Consider the following 26,353-nt stretch of genomic DNA (forward strand, 5'->3'; position numbering starts at 1 on the left):
CCACCTCACAGGGTTGTTGCGAGGATAAAAGAGGGAGGAAGAAAAATATGAAAGCCACCTTATGCCCCTGGCAGGGGGTGGGATAGAAATGCAATAATAATAATATCGATAATAAAAGATGAATTGCATGGGGGTGCGCGATGTGTAGGGGAAACGAGGCAAAGAAACCGAAGCTCTCTTGCGTGGTGGGCAAAAGCCCAAATCTATTGTGCTCCACTGCCCCTCACCCCCATTTCCAGCTGGAGAGCCAGCTGCTCAAAAGCTTTGCCCATGTGGTCATTCCAAAGTGCCATAGTCTTGTCAGTTTGCATCACTTTCAGGGGGATGCTCACCGTTTGAAAGCCGGGCCGACACCCCCCCCCCCCCAATAAAGTAGGCTGCCAGTGGCCCGCTGCCATTTAAAAGCTCAGGCCCTGCAAAGGCAGCGGCTGTAATTAGGTACCGAGCTCCGCAGATGTTTGAAGTTGGAAGAATACCCATGTGCGGCCTTGCTCGCGAGGGCGGGCCTGGGGCCCGGGAAGCGACTTCAAAGCCCCGCTAATCCCGCGAGTCTCCTCACGGAGGTGCTGCAAGGAGACAATAGGTGAGAGAGGAGCTTCAGTTGGGGGACAATTGGCCGGGGGGGGGGAGGAAAGGACTGACTGACAGACACCCTAATTATGAGGGGATGAATGTTCCCCTGACTTGAGGGAATGAAAGAATGAGAGTGGTTTCAAAAACACCGTGTGCATTATTCCGAGCCTTTTCAGGCAAACAAAAGGAGAGCGGGAAGCTCCAGAATTCAAAAGAAACGCAGAGATAGAAAGGGAAACCAAAAGCGAAGGCCCTGCGGGGCTTAGCTGCGTTGCTGCATTGCACAGAGCGAGCAAAATGGCCACTGTTTCGACGGGGCGGGAGAGGTGTGGAAACAAGGGCTTATTATAGCATGTATGGTTCAGGTTTGGCTTATCCCTCTTGTCACTGTTGTAACTAAGCCTAAGTACAGGCAACTGAAGGAGTCACATGCTTCCCTCCCTCTCTCATTTCACTGTGCTTGTTTTAGATTGTAAACCTATTGGGGCAGGGACCTGACATACCTGATCTTTGGAAGGTGCCATTGTATGTGTGTGTGTCCTCCCTCCCTTTCTTATATGGGGGATAAAGGGGAAAAGGGGGGGGCTCCAACTGGTCTGCTTTCTGCTGTGAAGTGATTGCTTCTAAATTGCAAACTATTGGAAAGGTGCTTATCCAAGGCAGCCCAGGCCTCCTGATCCTCAGAGGTCTTTTTGGTCTGCATGAAACATTTGTACGAGAGAGTCCTTAGGGCCTTATCTGTCATTGTATGTCAGGAGCTATTGATGGCTCTATATTAGTATCTTTAAAAATGGGATACAACTGCTGTGATTCTGTAACACACAACTTGCATTTATCGCTCTCCACCTGCACTCCCCCCACCACCACACTCTGTGGATCTCGTGTGCCTTTTAAGATTGCAGGTTGAAGCAAAAAAGGAGCTGCCGAAACCTTCCTCCATCACTGTGTTTGCCTCATTAGCTGAATACCCGCTTGTGTCACAAGTATTTAAAGGATGGGGCTTGCCACAGAAAGGTTGGCATCACCAGAACTTAGCCAAATAAATGTATTTATGGAAATATGGAAGGGGTGGCAGGGAGTGGGGGGGGGGAGAAATTGACACTCACTCACTCATATACCATGTTTATCCCATGCCAGTGTGCTGATAAGGCACCATGTTGTTCTGAAGCTATCTGCTCAGCCTTTGAAAACCCCAGATGTAATACTGTGTTTCCTTGCCAGCAAGTATGTTTCTTCCCACGCATGCATTCTTGGGTGATATCTCTTTAATGCTAATTGCATTCCTCCAGGACCACGGACGAAAGGATGATGTACCTCTTGTATAAGAACAGGACTATAGCCTGCAGGATCAGGCCCCTGGCCCACCCAGTCCAACATCCTGTTCTTATAGTGGTCAGTCAGATGCCTGTGGAAAACCAACAAGGTGAACATGAGCAGAAGAGCCTTCTGCCCGCCGGTGGTTTCCAGCAACATTTTAACTGTCCTAAATCTTCCAACATTCAGCTTCATTGGATGCCCTTGAGTCCATGGGCGATGCCAGGATTTATGTTGGGAGGTTTCCCTGAAACCTATCTTGGTATTTCCCCTCCACGCTCATTGGTCGTGCTGCCTCTCATGCTTGCTGCAGGAAGCAAAGAGCTAGTTCTGCCCCCACAGCAGGAAGGTAGGGAAGAAAGGAGGCTGGAGAGAGCAGCAGTTGAAGTTCTGCAGTGGTAGACCAGCATGCAAGAACCGCTGTATCTTTTCTCATGGCTGTAGAGCAAGGCTGGCTCTCCAGATGTTCCTGGACTACTATTATTTATTATATACCTTTAGGTGCCAGGCAAAAACATTCCTTTTCAACCAGGCCATGGACTGATTAACATATACCTCTTTTAAATGTGTTTGTAGGAGGGGGGGTTGTTGGTTTGTGGGTTTTGTTTTGTTTTTGCATTGTAAGGCTGCCTGTCATTATGAGCTGTCTCTTTTTTAGGCCTGTGCCTGCTATTACGTTACGCCTAGAAAAACCAAAAGATGCTATTCAATGGACTCTGCTTTAGTGAATACATCAGGCCACACGGTGGCGCTTTGCTCTAAACTTTCATATTAGCAAACAGGGATTAGAGTCAATGCAAGCTAGAATTTGGGAGTGCATCAGCAGCAGTGGGATTTGTTTATAGCGATTTTATTGATTGGATGTGTGGCACTGCCTTCTTGCCTTGCCCATATGTCAGCAGATGATGGGAGAGAGGATCTGATAGGTCCTTGGGTGTTTATAGCCAAGGGCTGATATCCAACGTAAAATATATTCAGAGGAGACCCACTGAAATCCAGCAACTTTGAGAGGTAGTATGGTTCGAGAGTTGGACTAGGACTGCGGAGACCCAGATTTAAATCCCCACTGAGCCATGAAGCTCACAGTGATTTCAGGCCAGTCACTATCCCTCTGGCTGACCATAACACGCAGGGTTGATGTAAAAATGAAAAAGGGGAAAGCTAGTGTATACTGTCGTGAACTCCTTGGAGGAAGGGTGCAATATAAATGCAATTAATCATAATACTTTAGAGAAAGGCACTTTGGAGAGTGCTAAAGTACATTTAAAAGGCTTGTCACGGGGGATGGCGACATCATCTGACAAGCTGGCAGAATAATCTGCTCACTGAGCCTTCACCTCCTATTTTAGCAGCGCTTATATGTCTTTTGGTAAATCAGTCATTTGCCACAGACGTTTTCTGTGTTTTCAGACCCTGGGAACCTTCTTTAACCCAAACATACATCTAGGGATTACCTTCTACCATAAAATGGTATGGTGCTAGTGCTGCTGTCAAATTGCACCTTAGATCAGGCTGGGAGCCTGTAGCGGATCCCAACCGACGAGCTGAAGACCAGTAGATGTCAGGTACAACCCAGTTATTGATGCCATACCAAACAGAAGGGAATTTTTAAAAATAGAAGCTGCCTTGCCACAAGTCATCTAGCTTGGTATTGTCTGCACTGACCTGCAGCTGCTCGCCAGGATTTCAAACTGGGTTTTTCCCAGCCGTACTTAGAGATGCTAGAGACCTGGGACCTTGCAAAGTAGATGCTCTACAGCTATTTGGCCACAACACATGGTTGCTGCCCGCCATGCAGCTAGGTGGGCCACAAATTGCCCAGACCTGCAAGAAGATCCAGGGGACACTGCTTACTGATGGGACACATCATGGAGAGGATGATCTCCAGTGTCTGTCCATGAGGCAAGGAACGTTCTGTCCCAGAGCTAAACATCATCCAAAACAGACCAGGAATGAGCCCTCCGATTTGTCTGTCTGGTTGATCTTGCGGTAATGGCTTTGCATGGATTCTGGTTTGCTTTTCTCCTGGAGGCCTTTGACCTTCTAATCCCCCTGAAATAATCCTCCCCTTCCCCCTGTCTGTCTGTCTGTCTGTTTGTTTGTTTTTTCACTTCAGTGCATTTTGAAGAAGTTTGCAGTTCCTTCTTGGATAGCCCTAGGTGTTTATAAGTCCTCATTGTGGCTCTTTTGCTCACACTAACTGGTAATGGGCAGGGATCCATAGGGAGCCTGATGGAAGGAAGCAGAGAAGGCTGCTTGAGGCTGTCTCTTGCAAAGCCGGCATGTGGTTGAAGTTCTGTACATATGTGGTTTTAAAGGGATTAATTTCCAGCGCTAGTCCTGCTCCGGCAGGTAGTCTAGGAATATTGAACATAGATGTGCAGTGTGCATGTGTCAGATTACAGCAACAGCCCTTCCAAACCCCTAATCTTGTTGATGTTCATAGACATTGCAGACCCTACAGGTGTATAAACTGGGTGGATGCAATTAGGACCCCGTTTGTTTGTTTGTTTGTTTGTTTGCTGTTTTGCAGAGTCCCTGATTGCATGCTTGGACTGTTTAAAAAGCCTTCTACTGAACATATATAGGGCAGTCTGGGGTCTGCTGTCCTGATCCCAGTCTACCCCCACCCCTCCAAGCATTGTCTTTGTCCTTTTTCTTCTTCTTTAGAACACACTTTGAATTTTTTTTTTTTTTAAAAAAAAGTCCAGAAGGCTTTTTATGATTGTCTGCTAATGCTGACTTGTTTATTTTGGGTGTATGCTGCCTGTTACCATCTGGTTCGTACTGATTATATTTCATTATCCTAGCTGTCAGCCACTTTATGATTTTTTTTTTTTTAAAAAAGAGATAAATATGTAAATAAAAAAAGCAGGGCTTTGGTCTCTTTGATGACGCACTACCACTCCATGGAGCAATTGACCAGTCACAAGACTCTGGCTGCTCACCATGCATTCAGTACTGTTCCCCAAACTTGTGGTGCTCCTTCCCAACTGCTATTAGACAGGCACCCTCCATGCTGAACTTCAGGCACATGACTTCAGACCCCATCTGCACTATACATTTAAGGCAGTATAATACCATTCCAAATAGTCATGGTTTGCCCCAAAGAATCCTGGGAGCTGTAGTAAGGATGCTGAGAGTTCTTAGGAGACCTCTATTCCCCTCACAGAGCTGGTTTAATAATCCATTCCTCTTCCCAGGTAACTCCCAGATACCAGGGCAGATTACCACCATCTCATCTCATAAAATCCAACAAAATAATTTAAAACAAATGAAAGACTGTGCGTCAAACAACAGAGGTTGCCCCACAGAACTCTTTAGCTGTTAAGGACCAGGGTAGAAAGCAGCATCTTAGCAAATGACAGAAACTATTTAACAAGGATGCTTGATGTACCTCTGTGGGGAGAGAATTCCACATTTTGGGAGCTGCCAGAGAGACTGCACTCTCCTCCATGCTGCCCAGAGTGGAGGAATTACCAGGAGGGCACCCTCTGCCCATCTTGACACCTGAAATGGTCTAAAGGGAAGGAGGTGGTCCTTCACAAAGGACCAGACTGATGCAGAAGCTGGGGAAGGCCGGTGGAGTGTTTGTGGGGGGGGGGATTCAAATTTTCTCTCTGTTTCTCATTTTTCCAATCTTAAATGTGGTTTTCCACATTGGATTGTGATGTATTTTTTAAGTCAATGAAAATCCATCTACATTTGACTGTGGATATCTCCTAATATGCACATTTTATATGCAACTTTGCCAAATAGAGTCTTACAAAGTATGGTAATTCCCCCCTCAATATGACTGGAGAACTGCACTGCAGAAATTTGGAGAAGTGTGGAATTGTGAAGGATAGCTGCGTTTCAGTTCATGTCGTTTTGGAAAAGAGCAAATTAAGTAAGTTCACCTTTAAAGGTGACCTGAAGCAAATTTCTCCCCCATCTCTAGTAGAAGATTTCTACTATTACCACTAAATTGTGCCACGAAAAACAACAATGCCACCATATTAACTGGTTTCTCCAAATTTGAGAGGGGGGGGGGAGAGACACACATGTATTCTAGACTGTACCTCCAGCTTTAGACTTAAAACTAATTTTTCTGGCTTGGATGCTTTCTGGAGCTTTGTGTTTTGAAAGTTTTAAAAATAATTCTCTCCCAAATGTTCACATTCAAGCCTGCAACTCCATGAATGAATTTAGAAGGAACCTCTGCTCCCCAAGCAGCTGCTAGTTTCTTGAGTGCTGCAGGGGATCTTATTAAAAAAGAGAACATTTACATGAGAGCTGCTACTGTGGTGCGTCTTTAAAGGTTTGCAGGGGAAGAGGTTTGTGCTGAGATTTTTGAATGACCAATTATTTCAGTGGCTCAGCTCTAAGAATGACTGCCTCTGGATCCAAACCTCTTTAATGATATTCGAGATCAGTGCAGTTTCCCCCGATCTGGAGCATATATTGGGGAGGGGGCACAGGGTGCATCGGTGGGAGGGGGTGATGGTCCTATTGCTCTATTTAGGCAGATCCTATGTCCATCAATATTCTAGGATCAAACAGCCTTCCGTTTAATACTCCTATCACATTCAAAGAAGAAGTGTATCTGAAGAAGTGTGGTATCTTCAGTGGTATCTGAAGAAGTGGTATCTGAAGAAGTGGTATCTGAAGAAGTGTGCATGCACACGAAAGCTCATACCAAGAACTGACTTAGTTGGTCTTTAAGGTGCTACTGGAAGGAATTTGTTTTGTTATCACATTCAAAGTTAAGAATCATCTGGATTTACTTGTGCTCCCAAAAGTTAAGAAAATCATAAGCTAAGGATTTGGCCTTCACTTTGGCACTACTAGGATATGTCCTGTTCCACCTCCCAAATTATGCTCCCTTGCAGATTAGGCTCCATGCACTCACACTTTCTGCCCTGCCTTTCCATAGAAAATGCCTAAGAAAAGGAAACTGCAGAATAAAAAGTTACCAATCAAGAGAACAACAAACATAATATGCAATAATAGAGCAAAAGCAAGGTAACAACTAGGAGAACAGCAGCTAAAAGGTAAAGATGTTTGCTCAACGCAATCCCTCCAGAATTGTCATCTTCCTTTTTATTTGAGGTGTTTCTCCATCTGCCCTGAGGGAGGTCCAGAGGGTGACAGCACAAAAGTAGGCCTTTCCAGTGGTGGCTCTCTGGTTCTAGAATGCTCTCTTTAGGGAGTCATCGGCTAGTTAGATGCTAAGCAAAAACATCTCTTTTCGGTCAGGCTTTAGGCTTTTAACTTGGAGAGTTTAGATATTGTGGCCTCTTTTAGTGGACGGGATATGCTAGATTGCTTTTATTTATTAAAAAAAATGTTTTCAGCTTTTGCTTTGTTTTAGCTTGATACTGGTTTTAATATTTGTACTATATTGTAAGTCGCTTTGCATTTTCTAAAAAGAGTCAACATGCAAGTAAAATTAATAATAAAAACGTTAAGTCATTATGACAAAAGCAGCAGCTTCTTGTGATATAAGTGACTTCGTACAAACTAAGGTGACTTACCTCTTTGCAGCAGCGGTGAATCAAACAAGCCTTAACATTTGACCTTCTTGACCAAAACAAACCTTGTATTACAAAATCAAGCTAAGCATGCCTGGCTAATGAACTCATCTCAAGATGGGCTTTTCCTTCCCTGAGTGAACTTTAGGAATGCAGCATCTTTTCCCTTTTTCGCTTTAGAGGGAATCTCTGTGTGAATATTTCTACACTCAGCTGCACCAGAGTTATTCACAACTTGCTGGCCAAATCTTGCTGTCTGCCCCCAGACAGACCCATATTAGTGTAATCCTGGGAAATTAGTGGTGGTTCTTTTTAAAAATCTAAACATCTGGTAATAGTCCAGAGCATCCAAATAAAAGGCAGTTCCACTGGATTTTTGAAGTTAGATGATTCACACAGGTAGGGATGGATGAATCTATTTGGATAGTCTTGAGTTTCTTATTTCTCCAACCTAAAATTTGTTGCTCCACATTTCCAAAGCAATTCCTGATTTTTGAAAGAAACCATCATGAAAAGTAGTCAGCATTTTAGTGCAAATTTCTCCCAGTAAGCACGTTTTTATATGCAGTTTTGACTAATATAGTAATATATCCATTAAAAAGTGATTTTTCACAATTGTAATGCATTTTGTTTGTTATTTACACAAATATATGCATTTTACTGCCCCTAGTCTCTGTATTTTTGTGCACATTGTTTGGCTGGAGAACTACATCACAAAATTGGGAGAAATGTGGATTTCAAATGATTGGTTTGAGAAGTGTAAATTAGGTGGCTTCTCATTAAAATGCAAGCACAATCACATTTCTCTACCATCTTTCTTCCTCCTCCCTTACTTTGAAGATGGGGGTTTCTTACATATTTTAAGCACTGCAAGTAATGCATGACTGCTGGAGCTATGGGAATAGAATTAAGCTAGGGACCAAAGGTTGCATGCATAAAACTAAATCCATGCAAGAGAGAAATTCTTCTGTTTGAATGTTCAACAAGCGCTGGAAGGGGTTCACTCCTCCTAAAAATGAATGGTCACACATTGGGGGTACCTTTCGACTGGTCTTAGACCTGCATTTTCAGACCTCAGTTGCAGCCAGGCATCACTTTCTTCCATGTGTGTAATTAGCCAGCATCTTATGGCCTCAACTGTGATGCATTTTTGGTGAAAAGTGTTGCTGCTGTTGCTCTCCATGAAATTTCCAACTTTATTTCACAAAGGCGAGAGGCTGTAACTGCACTTTCTAGGATAATCAAAGTTTAGGCATTAGTGGCAGATTTCCCTTATCATCTTTAGCAATTCACAAAGGTTATGTAATATATGATACAGAAAGTCTCCCTCCCCACCCCCCGCTGTCCCCAACTGCAGTCTACAAATCTATGTGATGACTATTCACTGTCTGCTCCTTCTGGGATAAAAAGTTGGTGGGAGTACATGCTTCCTACTGACTTGCATCGCTGAATGAAATAAAAAGTGCTTTCAAAAAGGAAATACATTCTTATTGTCTAAAATATTCACCTGTGAAAGGCTCTTTGGAAACTACAGGGGGAGCTTGAGAAGATTAGCAACTGGAAAAAAAGGGCTGAAGCAACATGGTTTTCATTTACTCTTGTGAATGAAAAAAGTGAGACACAAAAGCTATTCTTTTCTTTCTTAACCATATTTTAATTTAATAAAACATGGCTTTATGCTTCTGTTTGACAGCAAACATAAGAAAAATAACACAAAGTTTTTTTCATAGTCACAAATGTAAATTTGCTTTCTTGTGACAGGCAAGCTTCAATTAAAAATAGCTTTAATTTTACTTAAAGAACAGGTAACTTGAATATGAAAATTAGGAGACGTGTCCCTTACAAGAAAAGGAACATTTGTTCCTTGTCAATGTTTCTTTTAAAAAAAAAATGGTGGAAAGAAGGAAAAATGCCGCTACTGAAACCACTGCTAATAGACAGTTCATCCATTTTCTAAAGCTTTTAAAGAACCTAATGGTGGTGGTGGGGCCCTAAGTGGGAAGTTAAGGGAAGTTAATTATTTTTTGCTGGCTCACTTGCATGAAGAAGGCACAACTTGAGCAGTGATAAAGTCAGTAAACAAAAATTTTACTGAAATAATTCAATAACACAGATACGGGAGTTTGTTTTTAAGTGTAAAGCTAAAGTCATACACAAGAAAGTTGGACAGACCCTTTCCCCAAGACTAATATGGATACAATAAATATGGAGTTGTACATACTCAAATCTGTACACACAAACTTCGCCCCACAGCCATAAAAATTTACATTTAACAGTGCAACATATAATTTAATCATTTATTTCATCCGACGTAAGATTTTTTTATTTATTTTGTTTTACTTACGAAACACAAGTAACTACTTGGTTTTAATATACATATAATATATATATAATTTTGACAATCTGTACAGTATTCTAAACATAAAACTCCAAAAAAAGGCACAATTGTCTATACAACATGTACAAAAATGGCCGGAGCTGACAAGAAACAACAATTATTGGTCAAAAATTCATGATTGCACAAAGATTAGTAATGAGTTTGTGTCAGAAAAAAAATGTGCTTTAAGTAAAAGGGAGGTTTTCAAGAAAACCTGTAAGTGTTACTTTAAAAAAAAACAAAAAACAAACACACACACACAACCCAACGTAAAACCAAAAAACCCTAGGTTTCTATTATAAGTCTGTCCTCATCGTCGCTGCTGCCGTCACTAAACTCCACAGTATTTTGCCTCTCGGGCAACCCTTTCCGCCTGTGCGCTTGTCTATCTAGAGAGACAGTCCGATGTCTGGGGCAATTGGGTAAAACGTCAGAATTCACCTTCATAGGAGGCTCTGAAGCAGAAGCCTGTTCGACCTGAACAGAATTGATATTGCACTTTGGTTTCGTATGACTCTGTGAGTCAGGCTTTTCAGTGTCCAGTTTACCCGGGCTATCGTGCCGTTGGTACCCGCTTGAAGGATCAGCCTCCAAACGACTTTCAATGCTGTACTGCTGGTCGGTGGGTCCCACCTGAGATGATGTAGCACTAGTGACTGGAGCAGCAGCAGCATCGCCAGCGACACTCGCAGGATCCTGATGTGGAGGAGTTTCAGAGGCCTTGCTACTAGAAGCTGGTGTTTCTGGAATGCCCTGCCCATCTGCAGTCGCAGGGCTGACCGAAGGGATTAAAGTCGGCAGTGCTATGTTTAATATTTGCAGACCTGGAATGTGCGTCTGAGGGCTTGAGTTGCTCTGAGGGGAAGGGTTTGCAGTCAACACTTGTAGGCCTACGGCATTCAGCGTTAATCCCGAAGGGTGTATTTGCGGAGTGATGTTGGTGTTCGTCAGGCCTAAGATGTTCACCGTCTCCATGCTCAATGACGGAAGAGGCTGCAGGGTTGGTGCGCTCAGGCTCTGGATTCCCGGTACATTGATCTGGCCTATTGGGATGCAAGGAACAACGCTGTTCACTTCAGCAACGCTGAGATGATTTGCAGTGCCGGACATTGCACATGCTGGGTCGCCAAGTGCACTTGTAGTTCTGTGGATCACGCTAACGGCGGGAATAGTGAGCTGTACCGGCCCAGCCTGAATGGGGAGGAAAGTCGAGTATGTGGCCAAGCCAGCAGGTACCACATGGATTCCCCCTACTGGAATCATCCCGTAAGGGGTCTTGGTTTGTTGCTGCGAGTGCAAAGGGAGGTGGCTAAACAGGTGAGTCTGAGGAGGTGCTGATTTCATGATCTGTTGCTGATGCTCCTCGGGCTTCTGCGGTTGCATCTCTGGGAAAGGCGAGGCCATTGAAGGAACAACCATGGAGGTTTGTGTACTCCGGTCAACGGGTGGAGAAGGAAGTCTTATAGAAGTTGTGCTCTAGTGTAACAAAAAGAATAATATTTTAAAAACCATCAATAAGAAGATACAACCAGTTCAACATTGTCTAGCTTTATTTCTTAAAATGTGAGAGCAGCCAACCACAGGAGAGTTGGACATCCGCTAAAAAACACTCCTCCCTAAGTGCTGCGTGTTGATTATTTTTGACAGATTCTGCTGGGTGTCCTGTGTTTTAGCTCCATTTGTGGCTCTTCTGCTTTGAACATTTGGAGCATTCCTTGCCCTTGGCAGCCCAGATTGCTTCCTCTACTGGCTAAAATAGAGCCACCTTTGTTTCAAGTTAAATACATGAAGGCCCAAACCATTCTCTCCCTTCCTCCATCCCAACACAGCTCAAAAACCTCTTCTCTAAAAGAGCTAAGTTTGCTAATATTGTACTATTGTTTAAAAAATTACAAGTCAGCCAGAATGTGCTATTTCAGTGCATTTGCTTTCCAAAGAGTCACATAGGTCATGTGGCTATAGAGCAGCTTTAAAAGTATAGTTTTGCATGCTCATGGTTCTTTGCAATGCTATGACAAAATTCAAACTCTTTCCCCTTCTATTGCTGGCAATGGGGAAGCTCTGTTTCAAGCATGGGTCAGGCCTGGCTGAATGGTAGTTTCTGAGTATTTATACATATATAGATAGATATTTATGTAAAATACACATGTGTCAGAGCTGCCTCTAGTTCCCAGCTCACAGAGGACCAACGCCAGGCTGATGTTATGTACAAAAGTCTTTATTGAAGTTTAATTTCCATTTCAAAGCCAGAGCGTGCAGCCCTACGTCTAGACTCTAGATCGGCGAAGTCCCGTCTGAGTCTCCGCCCCTTCCACACCAGTTTAAGATCCTAGCCTTGCTCCACCTCCTGTGCTGCTCTCTTCTCCTCTGGGTCCTCCTGCCCTCTGGGGCATTGCCCTTTCTGGACTCTTCCGACGCTGAGTCGCTTAGCTCCTCCCCCTGCCTCCGGCGTGCTTTAGGACCCGGTTCCCAATCCTCACTCTCTGCTGTCCCGCGCTCCTGTACATTTGAACTTGCTTCTCGCGCCAACCCAGTGACCTTTCTCCTAACCGTTACACTACTTCTATCACTGCTTCCCTCTTCCGTGACACTTCCGTTGTCCGACTCTCCGAGGGAGGCGTGGTAGACTCTGCCTCGTCTCCTCTCCCTGGTGGGGAAAGCACTGGCCCCGATGCCTGGGACTCTTCCCCCCCACTCTGCTCTGGTGGGGAAGCTGGTCCTGATTTCCAACTACTGCTCTGGGAGTCCCTGCTGCCCCCTTGCTCCTGGGGCGTTCCCCTTGGGACCCCCCTGCCCCTGGCCACTGGCGCTCCCTTCTGTGAATCTTCCGATTCGCTGGAGAGGCTCATGGAATCCCTCGGACCACTGTCCCCTCCTACGCTCCCTTCGGATTCCTCCCCCTCGCTCTCCATCTCCCATCTTCCCTGTGCCTCAGCTCCTGAGCCCCTGACAACATGGCTATACAACAAAGAGTTACATGCAGTCACAGCAGTGTATTTATTGGGAAACTAAATCCCATTAAATTCACTATGCCAACGGTCCATGGCTAATGCACAGAAGAAATTGAATCGTGCAGCCCATTTTCACTGAAATCCTTCTAGGTCAATGTACTTAACAGACAAGAACACAGGTAGCATTATTTGCCTCCCAGCAATGAACTTGGAAGTGTGTGTGTTAATCTGCTCTACATGAAACATGTGTGTTACTCTACCAACGGCTACTAGCCATGATGGCTATGTTCTGCCTCCACTGTTGGAGGTGGTATGTCTCCGAATACCAGTTTCTGAGGATCAGCTGTAAGGAGAGCCCTGTTGTGCTCATGTCCTGCTTGTGAGCATCCCATATGGGCATCTGGTTGGGTCTTTTGCAGGGTTCGAGTTAATTCTATACTTTGTGCAATTGGTGCACAGATTACACCTAATACAAGTGAACTGAATTATCTGCTCACCTTGGAAGTTACTGTCGTAACAGTAGGAGCAACAGCAGAACTTCCCAATGCTTCTTCTGGGTAGTCCACGTACATCTGATGGCATGGAGACTTGGGAACAGTCTCAGAGGAGACAGCAGGATCTGTGCTTGTTGCTCTGTCTTGCACATTTCCTTCGTTTTTTTCTCTGGGAACAGCTGTAACCAGTGGCCCTGAGCTCCTGCAGTCCGACTGCACTGTACTAAGTACCGTCATCTTTGTGAGAAGTGCTTTGGGCAGCCCATCCATAGAGTCTGTGTGAACCCCAGCAAAGCAATCTGCAATTCTGATTTCTTCATCAGCGCTTGAGATCTCCTGAGAAACATTTCTAGATGGATGATGTTGTGGGCTGGCTGAAACGGAGGGAGTGGCAGATATAACTGATTCAGCTTGGCTGTCTTCGTCATCATCTTCGTTATCATTGTCGTCGTCATCTGGCCCTTCTGAATCCTCTGCATCAAATCCGGACCGATCATAACCCAGCCGCTGCTTTTCACCTATGAGAGGGCAAAATTAAATGCACACATTTAGAGCCTAGTAATGTTTGAAAATTATAACAAGAGGATGTAGTTTTTTTCATTTCCCAAATTAACTGCATGTTAGTGCTCTTACACCATTAGTCACCCCATTCAGTAGAAGCTCATCTGCTATTAGACCCCTTAAAAAAATAATTAAAAGTGCCCAGCACAAAACCCCTGAACCTAATTGTCTATAATCTGACAGGCTTTGCCAACCTTGGAGAAGCTACTTTGACTGCAAATTTCATTCATGTCTGCCAAAAGGAAAACAGTCATCTTTTTTCAAATTATTATTTCCTAGTAACAAATTGGAAGGGGGCAGAGAGGAGAGGGCAAAGCCTTGTTTCCCCAGGGACAGACTCTGAGGCCAGGCTGGATCAAACAAACCCACAGTGCCTTGGACTGAGATGGGCTGTTTCCCAAAGTACTGAGCAGGGGTCCAAACTCTGTGGTCTGTGCACACCCCTAACAGGTTTGCACTTGTGCATTTGTGAATATAATTTCTGCACATCATGTTTTAGCTCCCTTATATGCATGAGCTGGAACAAGCCCAAGAAAAGCCCCCTTTCTTGGTCTTCCTCCTCCTGGGTGGTTGGAAAAAAGGCTTCTATGGTGATCAGCTTCACTTTCCACAAGCCATAGCCTATCCTAATGTATGTATGAGAGATCGTGGTTTACAACAAAAGTCTGGTTGGTTCATATCCCAGCTTCATATCCCATGTTTTTCTATCTTTCTATCTTTTTTTTTTTTTTTTTTTTTTTTGCTGAACTATCTGAAATGTAAAGAACTTCTTACAATCTATTGCTGTTAACAGAAAAGTTACTAAGGAAAGCAGACTGAGAACTTTGATCACACAGCAGAAATGCTTTCACACCCGAAGGCCAGGAACTTATAGATTTCAAGTAGGAAAAGAATTAAGCGCAGGTTTCAATGTTTACTTTTCTCCCCTACAACTTTTAAAATTTAAACCTCACTTTACCAAGAAAGAAAGAAACTTCAAACACCTTAATTCAAGCTGTAAGTTTTTATAGTTCCCAGGTGCTCAAGCTCATTCTATACAGGAACCACTCACAAATCTATTCTAGTGACTTTTAAGAGACCATAAAATATGGATATGTAAATGATGGGAGTGTTGTACATTATCTTAAAGGTGATTTTCTACAGGTGTTGCAAATTACAACCCAGAACAAGAAGTTTCATTTAAATTGCTTGTCCTCCACAGTGTAACATGTGACTGCATTCAACTGACAATCAACACATTAAGTACAGCAACATTCTACATGGTTGCTTGGAGAAAACAAGAAGGAATGATAAAATATTTCAATTTGAATTAGCTAGGAGGGAAGTTAAATTACAACAGCTGGGGGGAAAGACACATGGATCCTGCACAATTGAGAAACGGCTACTTATTGCTCACAAACCTAATTCTAAATCATCTGAAATGATGAAATGACCTTTACATATATTGCTGCTTGTATCTGCCATGACAATTCTGAGAATAAGAATAATCCTTTAAATGCAGCACTGTTGGGCAGCAGTAAGTTGTGAAGCTCTCTTCTTGCTGCAGGTGTTTCCACTGATGTCTATAATAAGCGGCTAATAATGGTGTTCGAAGACTTTGAAGCCTTTTCTTCCCTTCCCACTGCCAAAGCAACCCTTACAGCAGAGCTAAAAGCATTCTGCTTAAAATTATCAGCAAAACATTAACGGCTTCTGTTAAGCATTAGCAAAGACTGACAAACACACTTGTGTTCAAGATATGGTACGTATACAAATGGATAAAGCAAATGGTGTAATATAGTACTCATGTCTCTTACATTTTTCAACTATTTTGATAAAGCTCGCAAAGCTTTATTCTGTATTAAGACTCTTTGCAAACCTCAGTAAATTGTGGCATGCTATTTTTTTAATTTAAAAACCCCATGGAAGTGGAATCAAAACTTTAAAAACACTGTTACCCTCATTTTATATAGCCATTAAAACATAAAATTACCTACAGAATATCAAAATAAAGGTGTAGAGCTACCAAGAACTATTTCATTCTGTATTAGTAAAAAACACGTCCACTGCAAAACACTTGACTGAACAGCAAAAGAGCCGTGAACAAGACAAAAGAAGGATCAGGCAATGGAAAAGTAAAAAATGGCAGCCCTATGTTTAATCCAGCCAAATACAACTGGCCAGTCAAGGAACATCACAAAGCGTATTCTCTCCCCCGCCCCCCTGCTCCTTCATTAGTTGTATCTATATTATTTACACCCAACGTAGTGCCCTCCATAAGTTGCTGGACTCCCAATTCCCAATCAGCATGGCCAAGATCATGAGCTTATGGATAAGGGTAAGGATTTTACTTATGTTTAGTATAAAGCATACATTTTTAAATAAGGGGCAATGATGACAAACTTCCAGAAGAATAAGTCAAAGAAACTTATTAGGCAGCAGCAGTCACACTAGCACCAGCAACAACGGCACCAATTTTGGAACTATCCTTTGAGGAGATAGAACTGGACATGGTGTAACACCCAATTTAGCTGATTGTAAATAAGTTGGTATGTCTTTATATCCTCTAGTATAAACAACATCTACTGTCATGGAACGATTTTCTCATCCATTGTTTTAGGCTTTCAAAGCTGGCCTTTTGGAATCTCAGAATGGATATTTTGGCAGCCATGTCTATTCTAGAGACTGGTTTTGGTAATACAGGAGTCTTTTCTTTCATACACATAATTGAATATACCTAACTAATTAAGATTACACTTACTTTTAAAGCCTACTGACCAAATTATTTATTTTGATATTATTATCTTTATCGCATCACAGACTTATACTGACATCTGCTGGGGAAGCCCAGACTGGAAAAACCTAAAAGCCCCTGATGATTAATAGGCTTTGATGTTCGCCTTGAAATGATAATAAATAAAGGGCTTGATAGCTGCAGAAACACTTTTTCATAAAAAGGAGTTTAAAGAGTTGTTTGAATGACTCCCTACTGATTGCTCTGTGCAGGCCTGCATTAAACAACCCAAGCCCTTAGTCTCCTCCACCGCTGTCTGAGCACCTGGCAGATACAGATCTCCCTACATAACTGTCTCGGTGGGGAATTGCAGCATACCCTATATCCATAGCATAGGCTATTGCTGAAGCTACAAATAGGATTATCTACAGTGGTAGAAGAACTTAATTCATTCTGGAGGTCTGTTCTTAACCTGAAACCGTTCTTAACCTGAGGCACCACTTTAGCTCATGGGGTCTCCCATTGCCGCCATGCCACCATTTCTGTTCTCATCCTGGGGCAAAGTTCTTAACCCAAGGTACTACTTCCGGGTTAGCAGAGTCTGTAACCCGAGGTGTTTGCAACCCGAGGTACCACTGTTCTGCCAGTTCTCTGCTGTTGCTCAAGAGTGTATCTGCACAAGATTATCTTGTAAAGAACAAATAATAAGGATCCTATTCTGTTGATTCAGAGTCCATCTTTATACATATTTTTTTTAAAAAAAAAACCTGGTCAGAGGGTTTTGTTTAACTGCCAAAGTCCTTTTGTTAATTTATTGCTGCTACCTCTAGATGCCAGTAGCTCATCCTCCAGGCTTGTGCACCCACTGGCAACTCTAATAAGTTGAACCCCCTTCTCATAATGTCACTGACTGCCTTCCCAAATGCATTTACCTGCAAAATACAGCTGCCTTCATATCCTGCCAGCCATATGTTCCCATCATTCAGTTCTCCTCCATTGGCCTCATCCTTCCTTTTTGGCCAAAATGCAAGAAAATGGTTGATTCCACACTCCTGCGCTGACAATTTTAGGGGGTGGTGGCAATGTTGAGGTATGATGTAGCAGCAGCTCTTTGAAGGTCAGATCATTTCCCCTAGGTTCCTATCCCTGCAATAAATCTATAAAAGTCTTGTGGGCCACAATAGGGACACTAAAAGGGCCTGCTAAGTCTCCTGGGCCTTATGTTTGACAGCTCTGCCCTAAACATTAGGAAATCAGTTTCCCTGATAAGCGCCTTTAAGCTGTGATCCTTAACATACTTACACTGAAGAATGTCAAGTTCTACCAAACAGGACATTCCCCCTCAAAAATGTACATAGGATTGGGGCGTTAATCACCTAATTTAGAGGAACACATAATGAAAACTTGGGCCAGCACTGTGAAAACTGATACCCCTAAGCTGAAGTATGTCACACTGAATGGTTCACCTGGTCTGACAGCATAGTTCAGAAGCCAGCATTCCAAACATAGTAGCCCTGTATTTTGGGCGTAAAGGGCATTCTTTGGATTAGGAGATGAAAGATGCAAGAGTGATTTGGAACATAAAAGGTGAAACTAAGTGGTATTCACCAATACCCAAATGGCGGCAAATCCAAAAACAAACAAAGAACACTGCCACAATCCACCCAGCCCAGTTGCCATAAATCCCCAATTCATATAGTGCTGAGAAGCTTCATGGAAAATGAATGGAATCGGTAGAAGTGTTGTTAAAAGAGCTTCACATAAATGCTCTCCACAAGCTATATTTGGCCCCTTCTGCCAACTGTCTCTGGTAAACTCACATTCAAATTCTGTGCAACCTACCAAGTTTAGAATTAAAGCTATTACACTACACTGCCTTTGGCAGTGAAAATCAAACAACAGAAATCCGAGTGTGTTGGAGACAAGTTGATACAGTTGTTTTAATTTCTATTATGGTTTTAACTGCAGTCTGTTCCAGTCAACCCAAAATTTTGCTACTGGATTAGAACTCGAGAAAGGAGATACTAAAGAGTTTTATGTATCAGTGTATTTTAATAAAGCAAAATTATCAACATTTTCATCCACTATGATGATGAAGTATTGCAGGAAGTCTAAAAGCTTCCAGGATACTTTAAACTATAATTGCCTCAATAAAAATACTGGCAGCAATTCAGAGAATTGCATGTGCAGCAGAATCAGATGGTTGGCTGCGAACAGAGAACTTTGAGAGCAAAAAGCCATTCCATAGCTTACAGTGGGAAAGCTCTAACTATGATCAAGATCCTCATCTTGTCAAATTGTGACCACTGTAAGCCCTCCAATATCTAACACAGCAAACTTGAGAAGGAAGCTAGTATTTTTTGCCTTTAAGGTCGAGGTCTCCTTGTGGAGTCATGAAAGTGCCTAGTGGGATACTTTTCAGAATGCACTGCTTCTATGGTTTGTCCACTTGTATTAAACTACAGGTATCGCAGTGACACTGTAGCCAAGGAGGAACAGCTGCTTGCACCTGACACCTTGGGATACAACAGTATACATGCACAGGTATTTCCCCCCAAATCTCACAAGAAGTCCCCAAACCATTAAAAAAGATATGGAGAGTTAAACAGCAGTCTCATAGTTCTGTAGCACAACTGTCTACTGCGTCAAGTGGAGCACAATATCGTTTGACATTTACAATTTCTAAAGCTTAAAAAAGAAGAAGAAGAAGAAAGCCTAATGATCAATACAGCAGAAATCCAATTGGCCCAGTGGAAGTTTTAAAATATATGGAAAGTATTATTTTATGGCCCTTCACCTTTTTGTCTGCAACCTGGGAATCAGAAAAATGTTGAAAGTGACAAACATTAATGTAAACAATGTATTGCTGTTCCTGAGCATAGGAGTATCCATCGTTCGTTGGGTGTCTCCTCTTTCACCGCCTGTGTTCATCTATTGTGTTGTACCCTCTCTTTTTTCCTCTCTGAGTTCTCCATTTCACACACACACTCCTCCCTCCCAGTTACCTGCTATTGTTGCTGCCTTATTTGTGCTGAACCTCATAACTGAAGGGCCTATAAATTAATTGTCAAATTACAAAGCATGACTGCTGCCCTATTACTTCTATCAATAAAACAAAGTTCAATTTGCACTGTAAAAAGGTAAAAATAGCTGAGTGCACTAAGAAGTTATGCCAATTGAGAGAACACCTCTCCTACATCTTTAAGAACCGAATTCACATCTATTCATAGTACTCTGCTATTGGCTGCCAAGAAAGACCAAGTACATTAATTTTTTACCCCTTCTACCTCTTTCAAATCACATACACCACTCCACAATAAACCATTTAACACAAATCAGAAAAATACTTTAAAGGCGGGGATATCCCCCCAGAACAGAAGCAAAGGTATCATATATCATACTGACAAAAGCACACACCAAACTATACACTGTACCCATGGTTTGTTCTTGGTTTATTGTCCAGGAGACCTAAACCACAAGCCTGGATTCAGATGACACTCCAAAGGCATGGCTTATCTCAGCACGGTGCAATAGCAAGACAACTAAGGAGGAACAGAGTGGTCAAAGTCCCCACCCTGGAGGCCTAAACATTTACAAATTGTGCTAAGCCATACCTTGGTTGAAAGTTGGGTTAGAATGCAAACCTAATTTTAATGTCCTTATTTTATTTAATAAATTTCAAAAAGGACAACAAAATAATGCAGGCCTGAGCATCTTTTATTACAACCATGTAATAATTTTGATGTTCATACCCCATCGTTATGACAATATAATTTATTTGAATGAATTAGAATGCTTTTTTCACAGATAGGAACTGTGCCGTTTATATAACCACCCAAACAAAAATGTGATGCGACATGTATCCTCTTACATACTCTATTCTTCTCCAGCATTCTGGGGATTGTGCCAGTTCCCCAATTAAAATTCAGTGCACAGTAAATCCTACAGAAATCATTGCAGATGAAGAGTGCCTGGTCTACATGAAGTGGAAGAGTAGACCATACAACTCAAGACTTGAGGTGGACAATGCAATTTTTGAATGCTCCCCTAAGAAAGAAAGAAAATCTACTCTCTTGGAGATTAAGACTTATCCTTTTTATGCTAGTTCTTTACTAGTAGGGAAATTAAAAAAAACAACAACAAACCCACAAAGGATAATTCAAAATCAGTATCCCCTTCCTCCTCTCCATCTCCTAAAAGCAAACAAATCTGCAGCCAGAAACAGCTAAGCCCATTCAATTCTGTTAACTGAGAATTCCACCACCTTATTTGGGGCTTGTGAATAAATAAGATAATTATCTGCAAATCTGGCTAATGTATTCCTCTAGAGTTTTACATGGATGTAATCAGACTACTGGCACTAAAAGGCTGAGGCCCAGTATAATGAGCCAATTGATACACATATTCCATAGTGCATAGTCCCTCTAATATGTTGTGGGGACACGATCCATTTGTATCTGCTCCAATAACTGAACAGTAAGTGAAATGCATAGGATCTGTTCAGATGTTAATTCTACTCCCTTCCCTTTGAATCTCTGTACATGGCGACATTATTAAGTGTAGAATATATTGGCTGAATTGAGAGATAATGAACATGAGTTCTGTTGTGATTCAAATGAGATCTAGCTTCAGAGGAATCTCATACACGTATATATGTAGGATCTCCTGGTACCGACACTACAGTATATGTGCATAGGGACTGAGAGGACAGTGGAATCCCAAATATCTTCTAGAACCTTATCATACAGGGAAAGTTAGTAGGTGAGTGATAACTGATAAGGCCTGTTCTGTGAAAGCAATCTAATAAAAGGTTTGAACAGAGGAAGGGAAATATTTAGAAAAGAAAAGCAAATACATGAAAAGTTCTAAATATAAAAAATTGAATTTTTTTACCGTATTCTTCTACATCCTGATCATCTATTGATCCTACTGAGACTCCCAGATCCATGCATTTTTTGCTATGTGCCTTGGACTTCATATGTTTTGTCAAGTTTCCTTAAGAAAAAATAAACAATGCACATTTTTACCAAAACCACATGACCATAACATTCAGCATGTCACTCTCTGCAGCCAATGACACTTGGGCCATTATTTATCTATTATTTTATTTAAAAGGTTAACACAAAGCTTTTACAAAGCTTCCAGAGCAGTCGGTATAAACATAGTTTATACACACAAAACATATAAGAGCATGTTAAAAATCATAAAACGCATTTGAAAACTTTGGAGAATAAAAAATGGCCTTGGGTTGCATCCAGCTAAGTTATTGTATGGGCAGAACAATTTCCGCTCATGTGGTGGAAATTCCCTTCTCTCTCCTCCTGGGTGGCCCTGCAACTCCCAAATCTGTTCTGGGTCCCCCCCAACCCTCTGGAGCAGATGGGGGGAGTGTGAGGAGGGGAAGAGAGGGTGGGGAAGTTCCATTGTGTGAATGGAAGACCTGCTTGTGCAATGACTTCGTTGGTTTCAACCCTTTGGCTTTTAAACAAAGTTAATTTAGATTCCATTTGAAGATGGAACTAAGTGCAGTGGTAGACAACATGTCTTAACACTGAAGGCTATATCAGAGAACGTTGCCTGGTCAAACTATTGTATTCATTCCTAAGAACGATGCATTAACTCTTCTTATTTAAATGAGGAGTTTCATGATGTAATATAATTTAGGAAAACAAGTTCCAATTTGCATTAATAAATAGCTTCAACAGATGTTCTGCTATTTTCAACAAAAGACAACATTGTAAAAGTCCACAATGATCTAAGAGACAAATAGTGGTAAAATACTTCTCTTCTGACATGCTGCTGTTGAATGAACATATACTAAAATGGCAGAAGATGGATGTGGTAAGAACTGATGTAATGGTGTGTCTTGTTTCTCCCATGGATACAAATAGAAGCTCTCAAAGATTTAATATATTTGATATCTTGTTTGGTGACTTAACAATGAATGACAGTATTGTTCAGAAAGTCAGAAAATGACTTTTGGCCGACGGCTGCAACGTCCATTTTGTTAAGTACATACATAAACATAGTAAGTTTGAGCTTGGCCAGAATTTAACCAGGAAGCTGGTAAAGGAAGGCAGCGAAGGCTACATACAAACCATTTTTGTGGCACTTCTCTTTTGGAATAGTTTCATTAGATTCTACTGAGAATGGCAGTGTAATAATTCTAAGAACAAATCTTACAGTGATATGGAATGCATATTAATCTACAATTGTATGAAATGTACAGTTTATATTATATTTATGTTACATATATGCCAATCTTTATTATTAATATTGACATGAGGAAAACATCATTATGTTGAAGCCCTGATATCTATTTCATCAAAATTAAATCATTTTAATTTATTTTTTAATATTTAGGCTTATAGTTGAGCATATGCACACAAGCATGCCATTAACACCAGTGCCTGCTAAATCTGCTCACAGGATAATCCATGAGTAGAGGCAGAATGATTTAATACTGAGTTCCTAGTATGCAGAAGAGTTGTGCAATATTCATGACCTTTTATTTATAAACATTTTAGTAAGGTCAGTTCAATGAAAACTAAGAAACAAGGTAAACAGTGGCTTTTCCAAGCCTGAAATAATGAGTATGGGACAAATCTAGAATCTGAACCTATTTGCATAAAAATGGTATCTCAAAACCAGTTCTGAAGGTAGGTCTGCTTAGCAGCTGTACATGCTGCCAATTAAAACACAATGTGTCCTTGAAAAAGACAGACTTTTTCTCTTCTGGGACACATCCTTGTCCCAACAACTGGTCATGCAAACTTCACAGCCTTCATTGGCCTCATAACTATCTGGGTACTTGAGCAAGGCATCATCAGTCAGGAAGGAAAAGGGAAATCAGTCAAATTCACACCAGTATGAAACTCAAAGGCGGAAAATGTTAAAATGCCTTCCTGCGGGATGTACTGTATGCATCTACTACGTTCCCTGCAAAAGGGCTTTTAACTGCTCATTCCCCACCCCCACGCCCTACCTCCCACCTTGCCCAATCTGATCTAATGAAGAGTTCTGGAGAACTTGAAAGCTTGCATTTGAAAGTGTTACATTTTATCTGCTCTAAAAAGGATATTGCCCTTACTCTAGGTTTTGGAATATTTCTTATAAGCCAACCCGGCTCTCCTTTTATTTTTGCAATTTGTTTAAGTTCCCACAGCTTTATTTCATACTTCCAACACGCTTATTGGAAAAGCAACTGTCAGCAGGTTGAAAAAGAAAATCTGTGAGTCACGACAAGCTCACTTACCTTTAGTTTTGAAGGAAAAATTGCAATAGTTGCAGTGATAGGGACGGACGTCTGTGTGTGTGCGAATATGTTTCTTCAACATACTGGGCTTTTTACAGCGTATTCCACATTCTTCACATATATATTTTCCTCTCCCTCTCCCACGAACATAGACATATTCTTCATTTGACTTGTATCTAATTTAATCAAAACATACCAAACTATTGCAAACGACAGTGCATTACAGGTCAGGACAGGTTACACACCTAATTCCAGGACATAGGAACCACCCATCCACAGCACTTCTGTCTTAACAGGATTCAGCCTTTCACAGCCTACAGACCAGGGGTCAGCAAACCTTTTCAGCAGGGGGCCGGTCCACTGTCCCCCAGACCTTGTGGGGGGCCAGACTATATTTTTTTTTGGGGGGGGTGACCGAATTCCTATGCTCCACAAATAACCCAGAGATGCATTTTAAGTTAAAGCACACATTCTACTCATGTAAAAACACCAGGCAGGCCCCACAAATAACCCAGAAATGCATTTTAAATAAAAGAACACATTCTACTCATGTAAAAACACGCTGATTCCCTGACCGTCTGTGGGCCAGATTTAGAAGGTGATTGGGGCCGGATCCAGCCTCCGGGCCTTAGTTTGCCTACCCAATGCTACAGACAGTCCAACACCTTAACAGCCTCTTCTGATTCCAATAGAATGGAGAGAGGGAGCCACATATCATCAATGTTTTGATGGCGCCATCCTCCAAATCCCTGGATGGCAGCTCCCAGAGGTTTTATATAGACGTTAACTAGCACAGGTAGCTGAACGGACCCACGTGAAATCACACATTCTAAAAGCCGAGCAACGATATCCTAGTACTAGTTTCTGGTAGAGATCCTGGTAAGAGCAGAAGCCACAGTTATGGTTTGCAGGTCCTGTTTTCTAATCACAATGCATTCCCAGGAAATTGTTCATTAGGTAAGCATTCACAAAACAAGCTGACAATTTTCATTACAGTGGTACCTCGGGTTAAGTACTTAATTCATTCCAGAGGTCAGTTCTTAACCTGAAACTGTTTTTAACCTGAAGCACCACTTTAGCTAATGGGGCCTCCTGCTGCCACCGGAGCACGATTTCTGTTCTCATGCTGAAGCAAGGTTCTTAACCTGAAGCACTATTTCTGGGTTAGCGGAGTCTGTAACCTGAAGCGTATGTAACCTGAAGCGTATGTAACCCGAGGTACCACTGTATTTCCAATGGGAACATTTCTAATCCATGATCTCTCTCCCCTCCCCCACCATGGTTTTGTCCTAAAATGGCTGCAGCCAACCAGCAAAAAAGAGGGGGAAACTTATTTGCCTGATCTCTCCTACTCCTTGATGTGTCTGTTCTCTCTCCCACATCCCTCTCTCCATGGTTTCTGCTTGAAAATAGTTGACATTGACCAGTGAAGCACAAACAAGTAAGGAAGGGGGCAAACTCTGGTTGTTTGGATATCTGAATCAGCCATGCATGTAGCGATGTTTGGGCACAATTCTTTATGTTCAGTTAATGGAATGTGCAGATATTGAGTGTTCTGATGGCGGGAGCTGCATGTTCCTCCAACCACCACCTCCAAGTCGGTGCAGAAGAACACCACTGTCAATACCATCAAAAGCCACTTAGAGGTCAAGGAGAACCAACAGGACGACACACCCTCTGTCTCTGTCTCAAACGCGCTCATAAATCAGGGCAACCAAGGCTCAGACTACAGATGGCAACTTACTGTTTTGTTCTAAATCACCTATGGCCTACCACGCAAGTAGTCATGATCTGGTTTCACCTGGTTAAATATTTGTAGGAAATTAGTTGTTCAGAGCTAAAGCTCTTGGTGTTTTGGTTTCCATTTGGGATATTTGACTCCAAACTCACTAAAAAATCAGTTTGAAGAATTAAGTGTTAAAACACCAGGAGAGAAAAATAGCTATGTGGATGGAAGATTTGACATCACAAGTGCTGAACCAAGGCCAGGGATGGGAGGCAGGGGATACTGTGGAGCAAGTAATTTCGAACATACCAAACCATTTTGACTAGAATCTGGGTCACGATCTAATCAGGTTCACAATAACACCTTTTTCTACTGAGCTACCAGGAGATAATGACTTCCATACAAAATATTAATAAAATATTGCATTACTTTTAGGGGGGATACTTACCCTCCATCAAATATTTTCACTCTTCTTGGCTCACTTTTGGCTAAGGAATTATCATTATCTTGATCAGTGCTTATTTCAGAGTTTTCTTTATTGCTGAATTCCCTTGCTGCCTTTTGTTTAACTAATGCCCGCTGAAAAAAATGTAAATTGTTATGTTTCTTATTATAAACAGATTAAGGTATCTACCGAACTAGTATTGCTAGTGAGTATCTGGCAAAATAGGAGTTGAAGATTACCATTTTCAGGCACAGTTGTTTATGTGTTGACAATACAACTAAGTTTTATTTTTGTGACAATTGCTACACCCAATTCAATATGCTCATTAGAGGGAGAACAGGAAGAGAAAGTAATTACAAAAATGTTTATATGGTTATATACTTGAAAGAACATGTGTTTATGTTTTTGCCCAAAAGTACATGATTTAGGAG

The 26,353-nt window shown here is 41.9% G+C and overlaps 1 protein-coding gene and 1 long non-coding RNA gene across 3 annotated transcripts in view; one reads left to right on the plus strand and one right to left on the minus strand.

The window, feature by feature from the left end:
- Positions 1 to 217: 217 nt before the first annotated feature.
- On the plus strand, positions 218 to 20,101 carry LOC309348184. Its single transcript, XR_014159278.1, has 3 exons — positions 218 to 583; positions 18,962 to 19,040; positions 19,960 to 20,101. It is a non-coding gene; the product is annotated as an uncharacterized lncRNA (long non-coding RNA).
- The window catches only part of HIVEP1 (HIVEP zinc finger 1), a 79,041-nt gene continuing 62,155 nt past the window's right edge, over positions 9,468 to 26,353 (minus strand). For both annotated transcript variants that reach the window (XM_081872958.1, XM_081872959.1), the window contains 5 exons: positions 25,926 to 26,056; positions 23,752 to 23,927; positions 21,390 to 21,491; positions 13,226 to 13,740; positions 9,468 to 11,253 (listed from right to left, as the gene is read on the minus strand). In XM_081872958.1, the coding sequence (XP_081729084.1) occupies positions 10,063 to 11,253; positions 13,226 to 13,740; positions 21,390 to 21,491; positions 23,752 to 23,927; positions 25,926 to 26,056 (2,115 nt within the window). In that variant the 3' untranslated portion in view covers positions 9,468 to 10,062. The remainder of the gene's footprint in view (positions 11,254 to 13,225; positions 13,741 to 21,389; positions 21,492 to 23,751; positions 23,928 to 25,925; positions 26,057 to 26,353) is intronic.

This window comes from Podarcis erhardii (genome assembly GCF_964252035.2).
Source record: "Podarcis erhardii genome assembly, chromosome: 8".
NCBI lineage: Eukaryota > Metazoa > Chordata > Lepidosauria > Squamata > Lacertidae > Podarcis > Podarcis erhardii.